The 17724-nt window shown below is 41.0% G+C and overlaps 1 protein-coding gene across 1 annotated transcript in view; it reads right to left on the reverse strand.

Moving 5' to 3' along the window:
• Positions 1-17724, reverse strand: part of LOC132384941 (integrin alpha-3-like) — a 141008-nt gene that overhangs the window by 65510 nt on the left and 57774 nt on the right. The window contains exons 2-7 of the mRNA XM_059956598.1: positions 15736-15863; positions 14760-14839; positions 13542-13800; positions 10866-10970; positions 10266-10473; positions 3757-3950 (exon numbers count right to left, since the gene is read on the reverse strand). Coding sequence (XP_059812581.1) covers positions 3757-3950; positions 10266-10473; positions 10866-10970; positions 13542-13800; positions 14760-14839; positions 15736-15863 — 974 coding nt within the window. The remainder of the gene's footprint in view (positions 1-3756; positions 3951-10265; positions 10474-10865; positions 10971-13541; positions 13801-14759; positions 14840-15735; positions 15864-17724) is intronic.

Raw genomic sequence — 17724 nt, forward strand, 5'->3', positions numbered from 1 at the left:
TAGCCCACACTGAATAAGTTTCGCAATTGCCTTACATGACAGACAATCATAAACCAAATAGGATTTGATGACAACGCAGCAGTTTCATGGAAGCCAATTTTAATGCTAGCTCTTCAATGATCAATGATGCTGGCATTGGATATACTCTGCAAAGCCTGATGATGATCTACTTGCAAGAATTCCAAACAAATGGCACCTACAGTTTATAGATGTGGTTGCACTTAATAGTTTATTCGCTTCAAGTTACTTGTGATCTTGGGACATCATTTGTGGGAGGTTAAGCTCTGAGAAATGCAAGGTCTGCCACGGAGAGGCTGGGAAAGTGCATGGGTTCAAGCCACACATATGAAGCTCTGCATTCCTGGTACTAGCTTGTTTATGTATGTTTGGCTCAAACTCCAGCATTTGGAGAAATCAATTCAATAGAAATTAAACCAACCATAAAAAGTTAATTAAACTCATCAGGAACAGCACAGTTCCACACATTTTCCCAAAGCCTCCACATCTTATTGCTTTTAAGGCTCATGTGCAATTCCTGATGTTGGGGAAGCAAAGGAAACCCTTGCCGTCCTTTTGTTCACTAAGGCATTAGTGAATGCAGATGGGAAAATAACAAAGAGGCTTGTCTTTAACCAGGGTTGAAGAGCACACACACATGCACTCAAGTAAGATGTTGAAAGTTAATGTCATGAAATAATACAGAGGCAGTCCAAGAATGGGCAAGGCAACTCTGTTGAACTGAGAGAAAACTCCACATCATTAGAAGTTGAAAGGGGAGTTTCTTGATTGCCATCTTGCTCGAAGAAACGTTGTGGGAGTGTGCCTCATTTCTAAGAGACTCCAAGTCAATCCAAGAGGAATAAAACACACATTTAGAAGTATCTTATGCATAGAGAATGTCTGCAGCCATTATTATTGGATACAAGTGACTCTACCTAAGTACAAAGTATTTTTATTGCTTCATGGCAAGAGGTTTAATGACTTAATAATGACATTGTTGTCATTAGCAACCCTACAAAGTGCTCCAAAGATCTGTAATGTTTTGTATTGTATCCACCTGAAACATGAAGTTACTCCTAATGATATACAAATATGGGAGTTGTTTAAAAATAACGCTAGAGTGATGTTTTACTGGAAAAAGTCATGATGAATTATATGTATGACACATGGTAGATTATTCTTCTCTATTGTCTATTGTCCCTCACGTTGTTTCTTCAGTCCACTAACCCTCTGCAACCCCAGTGTCTTGCATTGTTGCACTCTCACTCATTCCCCAAGGTGGACAAATCAGCCACAGGTCACAGGAGCTAAAGCCCCATCCACAGACTTCCTGTGGCTTCCTGAAGTGCTTGCTGTCAGGGGTCTTTTCACTGTTTCTTACTATAGCAGGGTTTGAGGTAGGAACAGGGGTAAGGTTGGCGGATGGTGCCTCAGGAAAGAGGCTTTGATGCCATCACAGAAATCTCTGAGCACACCAATGTACAATAATCGATACAATAAGGAATCATAAGAAAATGGGTAAAGTTGGTAATATTGTCAACTTAAGTGCCGTATGTACTGTGAGAGGATTATGGAAAATTAAGCCAGTCTAGTGTGTGTAGGTTGAAGGCCATATTAGAAGAGCCAATTGCAGAAGAGTGGAGAAACAAACTACAAGGCATTGATAATTAGAAAAAAGATAGTCATGCAGTGGAGTTAGAATGTAGTTGGATAAGTGGAGACCAGAAAAACTGGTCCTTCTTTACATACAGATGCTGTGGGTATCCAGAATGAGGATTGGAAACAGCAAGGCCAACAGAAATCTATAACCATGATCACAATCCACGGAGAAAACAGGTTTAGATGAATTATTGTGGAACTGTAAAACCTGCAACTATTCTGATGCAAGTATTATAAAATACTGGAAGTTTTGATTGAGTGAAGCACTTGAGCTCTCATTTGAAGTGTTTCCTGGTGTATGATGGAATTTAGAATAGACTAAACTGACTTGTCTGAGAGACTCACTACAGCTACACAAATTTATTTGTGTGCTGTCTCAATCTGAGCTGTAACTAAGTGGGTGACTGGTTCCCAGGTTAAAGCCAGGCATTGAGTGTGGGTAAACACACAAAATCCTGCCAACAATAACAAATGGGAAAACTTCCATGTTAAGGGTCTAGGGACAAACGGTGATATTAATTCAGACTTTTTCTATTCACAATGGTTGTCTTTAGAGTGTTTATAATTTTGACAAGTACCTGTGCGATGGGCAATGGGCAGAAGTTCTCATGCTCCCTTTACTTATCCAAAAGAAACAAGTATTCATTCACTGCTAGCTAAGAGTGAAATGTCTGAATGAAATGTGTCAAAGGTTCTGACAGACAAGGTTGAAAACAGGTGTGTTTAGTGCATTATCCGCTTTGATTAGGATGGGAAATTTCAGTCAGACCTCATCCCTGTAAATAATATCCATTCCAGGACAAATTCTCTGAAAAGGCTCTATCAACACAGTTGAATGGCATGTAATGGAGGTTTGAGTTCTGACAGAGTAGTGTTTATCATGATTTTCCATAATGCAAAGCTGCATTATCAGTACGTGCATCAAGAAACATGAATTTCGTGTTTATTACTCTTTTCCCACATAAATTCTATAAGAGCAAAATCTATTCTGTATCCTAATTTTTTGTGCAGTGAATTGTCAATTCTATAAGGGCAAATTTCTCTTACCTGAAAGGCATAACACAGCAGACAACTGCATTGCAAAATTAAGGGAGCAGTCTTCTCATGACACACAGCAGAATGAAAGCTAAAGGATAATTGCAAGCTCATCATTTATAAATAGCTTTCCAGTTTCAATGGATAACTGTTGCAAAAGAGATTAGAGATTGCAACATTTTCTTGGAACACTTTTGTTTCCTGGCCTAATTTTGGTATTGAATGTACTTCAACTTACTTTACTGAAATAGTATCAACTGACCAGTAGAGGGCAGTAACCCCACTTTGCCAGGCAACCACATAGCCAGGACAGAAAGGCAGAGTTCTGCTCAAATCAACTTGACAGCCCTCATCAACTGTGAAGTCATTACCACCAATGGCAATAAATGTTGGCTTTGTGTTCCAAGCCTACACTGTACAAATGAATGACTAAAAATAATTAAGTTTTAGGAGTTGGTGCATTAGGCTCTGCTGCAGAAATAATATCTGGGGATCAATGGTCAAATTTACAAGCAGACAATTCCCTCCCGAACTAACTTTAAAAGAATATATGATGAGTAAGCAGTTCAAAGGCCCTTGGTTATATAGGGCTGTTGTAAGCACAATACAGTTCTCAAAAAGAACTTCCTCTTCAATTGCAGCAAGCTCAGAGAAAGTTCACAACCAAGATGTGAAGGGGTTGTCCTATGAGGGAAGGACATGATGTAGGAGTGATGTAGGGGTGGATGGATGATATACCTATTCACCCTCCTCCACTGATTGTGAAGTGTCACAGCAATGAAATGACATTTTGATTTAATTAGTTCTGCTCATACAAGCATTGCCCCTAAAGAAAATAAAAGTGGGGCTTCCTGGCCACTTGAATTCTGATCATTTTGGCATGGGGGCGGGGGGGGGGAGGCTACACACACACTCACCTACTGTGTACAGTTTTGGTTGCTGTAAATTTCTGATTGACCTTCAGTGAAGTTCAAAGGACAGTAATTACATTGATAACATAAATACGGTGTACAGATTGCAATTGAAAGAATTCCATTTTTAAAACAGTGAAAAAAATCTAACCTTGAAATCCATCTTGGTTAATGTCTCCAATGCTGCTGACTGTGTGACCAAACATGGAGCCCAATGAACCATTCAACACCAGGGTTGGTTTATCAGAGAACTTCCCCGCCTCATTCATATAAATATACACAGCACCACTGATCTCCTTTCTGTGGTCAAAGTAGTGTGGAGCTCCAACAATAAGGTCCTGCCAACTGTATTGAAAAGCAAAATAATTCACTTTAATTTCTACGAAGTAACAGGATTCGAGATCATCATTGACATAATTTACTTATCGTCTAGAACAGAGTGTATGTAGCTTGCTCTTTATCTGCTTGGAAATGAGCAATAAATGAAGTACTCTGGCATTAGAATCCACTAGATTTCATTAAAAGGGAATGTTAAAAGTTCATTTTCACGAAGCAAGCAACATCGTAATTGATAGTTCAATATCTATTGTGGACTACACTGATCAGAAATGGACTTTTCTCTGCCGTTAGCCTATTGACATTGTCTAAATCTCTTTCCCTTTTTCCTATTTCAGATTAATGGTCTTTGTTCTGCCTTTTTTAAAGAAAGCAACCTAACTTGCTGAGTGTTTCCAGGGCTTTTTTTGATAAAGGATGAATGCGCATAGTGCTTAGTGCAAATCTTTACAGCGTCAGCTGTAAAATTGATCAGGGTTCAACTCCTGCCACTGTCTGTGAGGAGTTTGCATGCTCTCCCCATGCCCATGTGGGTTTCCACCGGGTGCTCTGGTTTCCTCCCACACTCCACATACAGGTTGAGGTAAGTATGTTGTGGACATGGTATGTTGGCGCTGGAAGTAAAGCAACCCTTGTGGGCTGCCCCTAGCACATCCTCAGACTCTGTTGGCTGTTGATGCAAACGATGCATTTCACTGTATTGACGTTTTGATGTACACATGACAAGTAAGGCTAATACTTACCTTTAGTGGTTAATCTCAAATCTACAGGCTAAGGAAGAAATATTAATTAACTAGAGCTCTCATTGCTAATCACTGTGTTGCAGCCTCTACTTGTGTTTATTTGTGCATGGACATCGATGAGGATAGTGTAGTGGCTAGGTGTAGGCTACTGCCACTGTAGATTAGCTGAAGAACAAATCATTAGGTTCAAATGTGGCTTTCATTGCTAGAGGGATTGATTTTAAGACCAGGAAGGTTATGTTGCTACTATACAGGGTACTGGTGAGGTCATAGTTCTGGTCTCCTTACTTGAGGAAAGATATATGGCTTTGGAGGTGGTGCAGAGGGGGTTCACAAGGTTGATTCTGGAGATGACGGGGCTAGCCTATGTGGAGAGATTGAGTTGCCTCGGACTGTACTCGCTGGAATTCAGAAGGATGAAAGGGAATCTTATAGACACATATCGAATTATAGAACAGATAGATAAGATAGAGACAGGAAGTTGGTGTCCACTGCTAAGTGAGACTAAAACTAGGGACATAGCCTCAAGATTTGGGGAAAATAGACTTAGAATGGAAATGAGGAGAAACTGCTGTTCCCAATGAGTAGTGAATCTGTGGAATTCTCTGCCCCAGGAAGCAGCAGAAGATACCTCATTAAATATATTTAAGACAACAATTAGATATATATTTTGGATAGCAGGAACTTGGAGGTGCAGCGAAGTCAAGATGGCATTAAATGGCAACTCCTTTGCTTGCACCTTTGGAAACAGCTCTATTTCTACCTCTGATATCTCTATATATTTTCATTTTCAAGGTTCTTTTGAAGACCCTGACCTGGAGTTAGACACTGACTTGCAGGAATGGGACTCGTTCTCAGGGCCTCAAGACCAGCCACTTTTCAATATCCCAAGGATGTGGGCTGGAAGGCAAGTTCACCTTCAGGGTGTCGGATTTTCGTGGCTTTAGCAACATGCTGATCCTAGGCCGGTGCTCCTGACTGAAGTGTTGCAGGAGAACACGGAACATCGGAGCAGCGGATTAACTGCCCGAGGCCGTGTGTCTGGAGAGCTGTGCCTTTCTGGGGCTGACTATCTGGGCGCAGAGCTCAGAAAAAGTGGCGCAACAGACTTTTAACACTGTACACTTCTTTTTCCCTTATTAGGGAGAGACAGTCTGTGGCATGTCGAATTACTGGGTGAACGAGTAGTCTTTGGGGCACTGCGTCTTTATTGATGCTTTGCTGCACATGAGTGCTCGGTGGAGGGCGCTGATGCTTTTTTGCTAGTGGCGGGGTGGGGGGGGTCATTGCCTTGCTGATGCTTGTGTGAGGGAGGGGAGCTGGGGGGGGCTTTGGGGTTCTAACATTTAACTGTCATTCATTCTTTGGGGCGCTTCTCTGTTTTCGTGGATGTTTGCGAAGAAAAGGAAATTCAGGATGTATATTGTATACATTTCTCTGACACTAACTATACCTATTGAAACTTATTGAATTAAGAGCTTTGTTAAAACAGCAGCTGAGTCCACGGCCAAATCAGCCATAATCTTGGTGAGTGACGGAATAGGCTCGACAGGCCAGATAACCGACTCCTGCTTAAATATAAAACATGGCCAAACAGTAAAGCACTAGAAAACAACCAACAATGAGCAATCATCATCAGCCTTTGGAAAGAAGAAAGTAGTTTGCATTAAAACAATAGCTTTTGTGGCCTCAGAATAAATTGAAGAGTTTAATGGTTAGTTCATCATTCCTGAATTATAGCTATTGTTGTAATACAGGGAAACAGTGCAGCCAAGCATCAACAGAGAGACCAAACATCTAGCAAAGAGATAAATAACTGTACAATCTAACCTTGTAAATGAATGTCAGCAAGGACACTGAAAGAACACTTGGGCTCCTCAAGAAATGCAATAGTGTCTTTAGATTCACTTGAAGGCAAACAATCAGACTCAATTTATTCTCTCAGTCTTAAAAATGCTGAGCTCTTGCTACCACACCAAAGAGCCACCTGGATCACTACTGGAGTTCTAAACTGTTTGACAAAGGACTGGCACTGAGTGAAGTCAGTTCAACCCCTTTTATGCTCGCTTTGTAAGGGAGAATATAACTACAGCTGTGAAGATCCCTGCTGCACCCAGTGACCCTGTGATCTCTGCCTCAGAAGCTGATGTCAGGCTGTCTTTCAAGAGGGTAAACCCTTGCACGGCAGCAGACCCTGATGGAGTACCTCGTAAGGCTCTGAAAACTTGTGCCAACCAACTGGCAGGAGTACTCAAGGACATTTTTAACCTCACATTGCAACAGTTGGTAGTCCCCACCTACTTCAAAAGGGCAACAGTTATAATATTGCCCAAGAAGAATAGGGTGAGCTGCCTTAACGACTATCATCTAGTGGCACTCACATCAATGGTGATGAAATGCTTTGAGAGGTTGGTCCTGGCTAGAATCAACTCCTGTCTCAGCAAGGACCTGGACCCACTGCAATTTGCCGATTGCCAAATTAGATCTATGGCAGATGCAATCTCAATGGCTCTTCACATGGCCTTAGATCACCTGGACAATAGAAACACCTAAATCAGAGTGCTGTTTATTGAGTACAGCTCAGTGTTTAACACCATCATCCCTGATTGATAATCTACAAAACCCGGGCCTCTGTATTTTCCTCTGCAATTGGATCCTCCACTTCCTAACTGGAAGACCACATTTGGTGTGGATTGGTAATAATATTTTCTTCTCAATGTTGATCAACACTGGTGCACCACAGGGTGTGTGCTTAGCCCACTGCCCTACTCCCTCTACATCCATGACTGCGTGGCTAGGCATAGCTCAAATTCCATCTATAAATTTGCCGATGATACAACCATTGTAAACAGAATCTCAGATGGAGAAGAAAGGGCGTTCAGGAGGAAGATAGGCCAACTAGTGGAGCAGTGTTGCAGCAACAGCCTTGCACTCAATGTCAGTAAGACCAAAGAACTGATTGTGGACTTCAGAAATGGTGGGACGAGGGAACACAAACCAATCCTCATAGAGAGATCAGAAGTGGAGAGAGTGAGCAGCTTCAAGTTCCTGGGTGTCAAGATCTCTGAGTATCTAACCAGGTTCCAATATATTGATAGCTATAAAGAAGGCAAGACAGTGGCTACATTTAATTCGGAGTTTGAGGAGATTTGGTTTGTCACCTAAGACACTCAAAAACTTCTACAGATGTATCGTGGAGAGCATTCTGACAGGCTGCATGGCTGTCTGGTTTGGGGGGGGGGGGGGGGGGCTACTGCCCAGGATCAAAAGAAGCTACAGAAAGCTATAAAATTAGTCAGCTCCATCTTGCATACTTGGCTCTTTAGTATCCTAGACATCTTCAAGGAGTGGTGCCTCAGAAAGGTGACGTCCATTATTAAGGACTCCCATCACCCAGGACATGCCCTCTCCTCACTGTTACCATCAGGGAGGAGGTACAGAATCCTGAAGGCACACACTCAATGATTCAGGGACACCTTCTTCCTCCCTGCCATCTGATTTCTAAATGGACATTGAACCCATGAACACTACTGTACCTCACTTTTATTATTTGTTTTGCACTATTTTTAATTTAACTATTTGATATACATATATATAGTTACTGTAATTGATTTACTTATTTAATTGTTTTTCTTTCTGTATTATCATGTGTGATATTAAATCTGATTCTGATTCTGAAGTCAGACTCCTCAGAATTACAATCAGGTTTATTATCACTTACACGTGTCATGAAATTTGTTGTTTTGCATCAGTATTAGCACAATACATAAAAATACTATGAATTGTAGACGACAATAAGATATATATTGTCCAGAGATGCCCAGTCATCAAGATTCCCCACTTGGTCTTACCGGCATAGTCCAAGGGAAAGCTTATGAAACAATACATTTGGTACCAGCTTAGTTGTAGGAACTACTGGAAGGACTCCACTCTGGATTTGCTGTCTGGGTTTACTTCCATAGCCTTCATCTCTCCTAAGGCTGCCCACAAGGCAGTGGGGCTATTTACCCGTAGCTGGGGATCTGGTTTACAAGCACCTGGGCCTGCATGCTACGTGGCCAGACCCCCTCCCCGTCCTCTGCAGTTCAGCTTCCATGTGCCAGCACATACACATATATACAGTATATATATCTATAGATAGATACACACACATACGTATATATATGCAGTGCAAGAAGAGGGCACTCTTTGCTCTCTTTTGGGTTAGTTCGTTTTTCATTCAGAAATCTGATAGTGGAGGGGAAGAAGCTATTCCTAAAACATTGAATGTGTGCCTTCAGTCTCCTGTACCTCCGGAGAATGACAGAATGTGCTGGATGATGGAGATCCTAAATAATGGATACCGCCTCTGAAGTGTCGCCTCTTGAAAAAGGGAAAGGAGAGAACTGGAAAGGGGAAAGTACTAGAGTCCACTAAAGGATCGTGAAGGGGTAGAACATCATCCTCTATCAATCCAACAAAAAGAGTTATACAATTTGGTTACTCTCTGCTTCTGAAATTCAATGCAGTTAAAGAAATGAAATTGAATTTCAGATGCAGTGTACAATGTACAACTATTATTATATGTTTACCCCAGATTTATCTGACTGATAGAACCATAAGTTATCCTGTACCATCTATTACTGGGTGAGGAAAGATTCCAGTGTAATGCAACAACATTGCATTATACTCTCATTAAATACAAGCTTCTCCTGTTCTGTAACTGTACTGTTAGATTTATACACAATTCAAACATTTTTTTTTAAATCTGGTTGTGACAATAAATTATGGACAAATTGTTAGGAGAATCTGGATGTCATAGAGAAGAGTATTGTGGAACTCATTTGCAGGGAAATTGCAGAATTGTATAAAAGATAGAGCAGTGTTATTGAGGAATATCAACTATCTAATCTTAGATGGGGATAGCAATAGAATTAAGGGACAGGAAGAAAAAGCATTTAGAGTCAGAGTAATACAGCATGGGAAGTGGTCCTTCAGCCCAACTCACCCATGCTGACCAAAGTGCCCATCCAAGCTAGTCCCATTTGCCTGTGTTTGGCCCATGTCTCTCTAAACCTTCCCTACTCATGTAATTGAACAATCAGAAGTCTTTAAAGTAAAATTGTTTTAACCACAGTACAGGTACAATCCTTAGAGGGAGGAGACAGGAGAAAGTGAGAGCTCACTGAATGGCCACAAATAAAGTAAAACAGAAGAGCAGATGACAAATGGCAAGTTATCAACACAAGTGAGAATGAAGCTGCTCAGGGAGCACAGAGGGGAAGTAAAAAGAAAATGAGAGACTATGGCAGAGTACGATGAGTCAATGCTGCATCCTTAATCTCATTGACTCATAAAAGTGAAACTCACCCATAAAAAAATTAGAGGACCTTTGAGGAAACAGTTCAGAAAAAACTTATATTTGTAGTTATAACATCTGTTTTAACTGATATTGACTATCTGGTCTGTGCTTTGTTTTGTCTACCTCATAAACATAGAAATTCTTGAATTTTCTTCAACAAAGAAAAACATTTTTGCTTTAAAAACTGAATGGTAAAAATCTTTCACTGTGACAGTGCTTTGAATGAACCAGATTGCATACCTGTTATTGTCAAGATCAGCAACGGCTACAGAACTCCCAAAATATGACCCTGTTTGATGTCCTGCTATAATGTGTTTTATATACAGATCATCTGTTTTCCCTTGCTCCAGCACAAATACCGCCCCTGTGTGATTATGACGGGGGCCTCCTGCAACGTAGCTGAAGTTATCTGTATGTGTGATCTGCTTTCCAGAGGTGACAGAGTAGCCTGTGCAAGAAAAAACAAGTGCAAGCTTAGTCTTGAGGGCATTGAATACATTCACCTCTTTAAATGCTTCAAGACCAAAAGACTGCAACTTCAAGGACCAAGTTGCAGAGACTGGTCTCAGCTGACTGCTTAGGCACTATAATCAATGGCCCAATCTCCATTGAATCTTGCTGGTAGGAACATGTTAGTGTTTGCTAGATGATAGCCTCTAGATGATAGATGATAGACTTTGCCTCAACCTGAATGTGAATGCTGCTTACCCCAAAACAAAAGGGTTGGTTAGCATATTTAATGGAGAGCGCCTCTGCTGCCTAATGTGTGGCTCCCACATTAAGACAGTGCCCCCAGCAGAGGGACAACATGGAGAAAACATTGTGGGAAGTATACAATACCAATGTAGCTGTGACTCAGTGATACATCCGGGAGCAGATAAGGACCATCTTCCAGTATATTGAGCTCCAAAAATGTGATGTTCTTTTGTGAAACTTGGACGGTTCCTATTTTTAAAAAAACAAATTAAACATTAATCAACATGTGATGCCTCATTCATATAACATTTTATCATGACAAGACAATACAAAGAAAAAAATCAATGTAAACTCATCATTATGACTTTCTCACTTTAGATATGATTAACATCGTAAATTTAGATAGATACTTTATTGATCCCAAAGGAAATTACAGCGTCACAATAGCATTAGAAGTGCACAGATACAGTATATAAATATTAGAAGAGAAGTAAGAAAGAATAAAAAATACATTACCTCAAACAGTCTAACAGGAGGGGGGGGGGGGTCATGACTTCCCTGGCTATAGATTGACTCATTATAGAGCCAAATGGCCAATGGTAAGGATGACTCAAACTAGCGCTCTTTGGAGTAGCACGGTTTTCTTAGTCTATAACTAAAAGTGCTCCTCTGTTTAGGCAAGGTGGCATACAGAGGGTGAGAAACATTGTTCAGAATTTTCCATAGGGTCCTTTGTTCTGCCACTGCTTCCAGTGTGTCCAGTTTGACTCCTCTAACTTTCTAATCAGTTTACTGAGCCTGTTAGCATCACCCGTGTTGATGCCATTGTCGTAACACACCACTGCATAGAAGGTTGCCCTGGCAACAAGAGACTGGTAGAACATGTGAAGGAGAGGCCTGCGTACTCCAAAGAACCTCAGTCTCCTCAGGAGGTAGAGGTGACTCTGGCCCTTCTTGTACACAACCCCTGTGAGATAACATGTTTTAATCTCAAATATATTAGCTCAGGGCTGTAATCGCCTTGAACTGTTTCTGGCTTGGATAACAATGAAACCCTTTTTCATACCTGTGCACCGAAAAAGGTACAATTGAATGCTTTCAAACTTAAACTGGTAAATCTTAAGTCAGTCTGGCTGAGCATAAAATGGTTTAAAAAATGATCTAGTGCTTTCCCAGCGTATATGATTAATAAACTCTTCTCGGGGTTCCAGCCAGGTACAGGTATTGATTTTAACTGACGTTTTGATGACAAACTCTGCCACCTTCATCAGGGATGATGCCTGGGCTTGTCTAGTCTGGTGGTGTCCATACCCTTGTAGTCCATCCCTCCTGATCTTAGATTAAGAGCTTTATGGGTTAGAACATGTGACAGGCCCTTTGGCCCACAATGTTGTGCCGACCATGTAACCTACTCTAGAAACTGCCTAGAATTACCCTACTGCGTGGCCCTCTATTCTTCTTAAGTTCCATGTACCTATCCAGGAGTCTCTTAAAAGACCCTGTTGTATCCGCTTCCACCACCGTCGCCGGCAGCCCATTCCACGCACTCATCACTCTCTGTGTGAAAAACTTACCCCGACATCCCTGTAGTCTGTAGGAGCTGCCATGCTTCTGGTGCCAACATAGTATGCCCACAGCTTGTATGTCTTTGGAATGTGGACGGAAACCAGAGCACCCAAGGAAAAACCACATGGCCACGGAGAGAAAATCCAAACTCCTTACAGACAAAAGCAGGAATTGATCCCCAATCGTGACCGCTGGGTCTGTAATAGTGTTACGCTAACCGCTACCCTACCATGCCGCCCTTGTAGTTGGGTGACAAATTTTGCCTGATAGTGCTTCCCTGAAGTGCTGTGGGGTAAATTACTGTAATAAAGGTGCAAAATAAATAGATATAAACATCCATCATGTTACTTAAAACTCTGCGAACCCCACACAGCTATCAAGTGCAACACCCAAAGAATGCTAGAGGAACTTAAATTAAACAGCTATCAAATGGCACTGATTTTAGATTTCATCCACTGGACTGTATACTGATAGAGACCAAATTGCTCAAGAGTGAAGTAGCTATTAACAAGACTGAAACAGTAAGTGAAAGGGAGAGTAAAAGTACAGTAATTCCATTACATTCCTCTTTTAAAATAGATGGTAAGAATATACCTGTCTTTCCATGATCTAGTTTGAAAACCATGACAAAAGGGACAATCTTACTCCTACCTCCTGTGCGGAAATCAGAGCAGTCACTATAAAGAATTGATCAGACCACCCACATACCAAAAACTCACTATCTTTCTGCTTTTGTTGTCTTTTCTGTGTAGGAGATATATGCAAATTTCATAATCTGGGGTGTCTTTACATATTGAAACCACATTTCAATTCTAACCGAATGGCTGCACAAGAATGCCAATGTAAATCCCCCCAAACCTGCAGAGTTGGGAGAGACACCCAGACCAAGAGGAAAAAGGAAATTTTCTAATATTCTTTTACTGGATAGGAAACTTCTTTAGGGATTGAGCAGCTGTGCTCCAGAAAGCCCTCAGAAATCTTTACGTTTTCTCTCTCCTTGCTCTTCCTTTCCCTCAACTGCATGCCCTCTAAACTGCTAGATGTTAAGCTGTTCCCTTTGTCTCCTCTACAACAGCATCCCATCATCCAGGATTGAATCCTTTCTGGACTTCCTGCTGTACAGTTTGAAATGGCTCGTTGTCCACTTCACTATATGAAATGGAACAAGCTCTGAGGATAAAGTGAGAACCCAGCTGCCCTAGTACAACAAGAATGAAAATTGTGGAGAAAAAGATAAAGTTTGCTAAAACACACCTTGCCAGTTCCAGCCACCTGGTGCCCCATAAAATGCATAGTGATTGGGCCGTGTAAATCCCGCAGACATGCCCTGCTGACACATTAGCAGTTGATGGTGGTCATTCCCTACATTTTCACAGAACTGCACTGGTGATGTATCCCAGTCATCATCTGGATTGATGGCAATGTCGTCACTGATGACAAAGCAGCGACCCACCAAAATTCTCTTCTCGTCTTGTGAGCTCAGTTGTCTCATCTCATACCGATGTGCACATACCTGTCAGGAATTAAATAGTAGTCCGGATTTAAACAAATATTTCAATGTGCTTGAATGAGTTTAAAACCAGCTCTAAAGAAGGCGGAGGTCTTAGGAAACCACCTTGGTTGGTATGAGTTGGACTGAATGTCTGTTTCAATGATGTATAACTCTCTGACCATCTAAGTCCATTCTTCTAAGGCTCCTAATTTATGCAAGTATACTTTCCTTATTGTTCATGCAGAGGAGATTCACTAGGGTATTGCCTGGAATGGAGGGCCTTAGTTATAAGGAAAGATTGAATAGGAAAGGCTTGATTGTCCTGGATGAAAGGAGGATGGGGGGGTCGTAATCTGAAAGAACTATATAAAATTATGAGGGGAATAGATACAGTGAATAGTTAGAACTCTTTGCCATGGTGTGGTGTCTAAAACAAGAGGGCATGATTTTAAGGTGAGATGGAGGAGACTGAGGGATCAAAGGGAAAGACTTTCAGAGAATGGTTGATATGTGGCTTCTACCACTTTCCATTCCAATCCTGATGAAGAGTCTCAGCTTGAAATGTTGACAGATTATTTCCCTCTATAGGTGCTGCCCACCCACCAAATTCTTCCAGTACTTTATGTATGGTTGATATCTCGAATTTGATACTAAAGAAGATGGTGGAAGATACATTCAGGACATTTTGCATTTAGACAGGCAAGGCATAATAAGCTAAAGAGCTAATATGGGAAAATAGAATTAATCTAGACAAGTTACAATGGACAGCATGGATACGGTGGGCCAAAGGGCCTACTTCTGTTCTCTAAGCCTATGTCACAGAATTCTCTTAAGAATTTGCTGCAAAATAGTCAATTGCTTCTGTCTCGCACCATATAGAACCTGGATTTAAATCAGAGTCACAGGCAGCTCTTCACTCAGCAGGAAGTGCACTAGTCTTCTCCTCAGACTCATCTGTACAACATTCAGACTAGCCTTACCAACACTTTCCCACCAGGTCCTTGACTTTCCACTGTGACCCCAAGCCATTGATCTTCCTTACTTTCTTTGTTTGGATTGGCTGTGAAAAGAAATAACACATTGGAAATGTAGCATTAGTTCATCTGATCAAACAGAGAAAAAAAATCCAGATACCACAGCAAGGTATCCTCTGAGGCCCAGTTACAAGCATCTTCAAATAATTCAAATATTCAAATATTCTTCAAATATTCTGCTTAGTGACAGTAAGTTGAATTTCAAATAGACTTGTGTAAATCTTATTTTATTGAGACAAAAGTGAGGGTCAGAATCAAAAACGCAACCCAAAATTGGAAATCGTGTCACACAGATGATCCTATCAGATTAGCCCCTCCACCTATTTTCGCCATTCTTTACATTGAAAATAGCCTTTGCTCCAATACTACTTTTATTCCAGAGGGCATGGATTGAGAATAAGAGGTCAGTTATTTAAAACAGAGTTGAGGAAGAGCTTCTTCTCCCAGAGAGTTGTGGAGGTGTGGAATGCACTGCCTCGGAAGACGGTGGAGGCCAATTCTCTGGATGCTTTCAAGAAGGAGCTAGATAGATATCTGATGGATAGGGGAATCAAGGGATATGGGGACAAGGCAGGGACTGGGTATTGATAGTGAATGATAAGCCATAATCTCAGAATGGCGGTGCAGACTCGAGGGGCCAAATGGTCTACTTCTGCACCTATTGTCTATTGTCTATTGTCTATTCTTAATTGTTGCTCCATTACTCCTGTTAAACAATTTTCTTCTGATTTCTTTGTAGTGAAGCATGACAAACAAGCAACTGGTCACTGCTTACTTCACTTTCTGGGAAGGGCTTATGCTCTTCCACAGAAATCTTTGAATTTATCTCTGTGGTCGCATCGTTCCCCAAAAATGGTTAATAACTTTAATTGGCTTGATTCCTTACAGACATACAACGATCTTAACATGTATGGAGTCTTACTTGGTTTTTCAAACAGAGCTCGTTCACAGTCATCCTGCAATGCCGTAACTGGGCAGTAGAATAAAGCTCCTGTGCGGTTTGCCAATTGATCTTCGAGACCTGCTGCCTGGGGTGCACCAACCAGCAACCTGACCAAAGGAAAAGGTCACAAAAACAGACTGAGATGAGCATGGGATCAAGAGGGTGGCACAAAAAGTTATTGCTACTTGTGCAATTTTAGGGAGGCAAGAGACATTCAGAGCTATTTGTCAGCAATGTTGTAACTGCAGCTGGATCACAAATGTGGGGAAGAGAGAATAGTGAGAAGGAAAGGTGATGGCAAGAGAAAGAGTGATGGAGAGAGAGAGAGGCAAGAGGGAAGGAGAAAAGCAAGAGAGAGAGACAGAGAGGGACAGGCAGAGAGAATAAGAGAGAGTGAGAAACGGACAGACAGAAAGACAGAGAGCGACAGAGAAACAGAATGAGTGAGAGAGAAAGAGAGAGAGAGAGAAAGAGAAAGAGAAGGGCAAGAGGGAGAGGGAGAAAAAGAGGAAAGAGAAAGAAAGGGAGATGGATAGGCCACTTCTCTGAAATGATAAAACCAGGCATATTCAACTTTATATAAAGAGACCCAGCAAGACAAGTCCTTGTTACGAGGGATCAACCCCCCTCCATACTGCTAGTTCTGGTTCTAGTAAGTAAAACTCAATTCTGACAAATGTTTTATTTTTACAAACTGTTATTTGAAGCTGTTAGCTTTGGGGTGCAATTTTCTCTCACATTTTCCTCAGATTCAAAATTCAGTTAGTGCTATACGGAAGCCAAGGCTAATAATCTCTCTTCAGCAAAAAGTACTTTGCTACACAGATTGAAACATATAACATTTTTTAGCTGTTGGGTTAGTGGATGCACATTCTCCAACTTCAGCCATGATTAGAGTCCTCAACCTGTAGCGTAAGATCATTTATGAATGATATTATCATGCTATTAATTCCTGTCCAGTACTCCAAGGGACTCCACCTCTTGCAAAAGGAGGCAGACTTACTAGGTAGCCCTGGCAATACTAACTTGCTTCAAAAGCAATGGGTGGTCAAAGGCGGTTGGGAGCCAAATATTGTGCACAATTCCCTATGTGAGTAAATCCCCATTCAACAATGGCACATGAGTACCAATTGCCCACAACTGCTATTTGCATTTAACTGTATACGTCAAGATACCAATCTTTGTAATCAGATTTCACACAAAACCTAAGAATATGAACTACAGAACAATGTTTGACCTGATAGTAAATTCCCCTGTAATATTTAAAACTGATTGGTCAGATTTTACCTAGCCTTTTAAAGAGTCTATTCCATACTGCAAAAATGATGCATGGATTTCAAAGGCTACACTAATTAACTCTGAGATGTTATTACAATTTTGAGGTTTCTAGGTCATTTGTTGGAATTTATTATCCAGAAGTTTCAATAATAATACCCCTTAAATTAATTAAAACATAATGAGTTTCTTTGAACAAACATGTTTGGGAAGCCATGCCCAACAAATACCAATTCAGCATAAACACACGTTCTGACATCTGACTTTGAATGAATGTAATCACACTGTAACTACATTTGGCTAACATTAACACTGGAAATTATGAGGAATTGTCACAGTTAACCATTAACAGAAAGTGCAGTGCTCATAGTTAATGAAAATCCAAATATGGACAGTTTGCTGAGGTACAAATCTTAGAGTATTAATTTATGCCACAAGGTATCTCGGAGTTGGGTATAAGTGCCTCAGGTCTCACACCACCAGGTTCAAGAACAGTTACTACCCCTCAACCATCAGGCTCTTGAGCAAAGGAAGATAACTATACTCATTCTACTTCTGGTGTTCCCATAGCCGATGTCTCACTTTAAGGGCTCTTCAATTTGTTATTTCATGCTCTCGTTATTTATTGCTATTTATTTATATTTGCATTTGCAGTTTGTTGTCCATTGGTCCTGTTTACGGTGACTGTTCTCT

This window comes from Hypanus sabinus, chromosome X1 (genome assembly GCF_030144855.1).
Source record: "Hypanus sabinus isolate sHypSab1 chromosome X1, sHypSab1.hap1, whole genome shotgun sequence".
In the NCBI taxonomy this organism is placed as follows: Eukaryota; Metazoa; Chordata; class Chondrichthyes; order Myliobatiformes; family Dasyatidae; genus Hypanus; species Hypanus sabinus.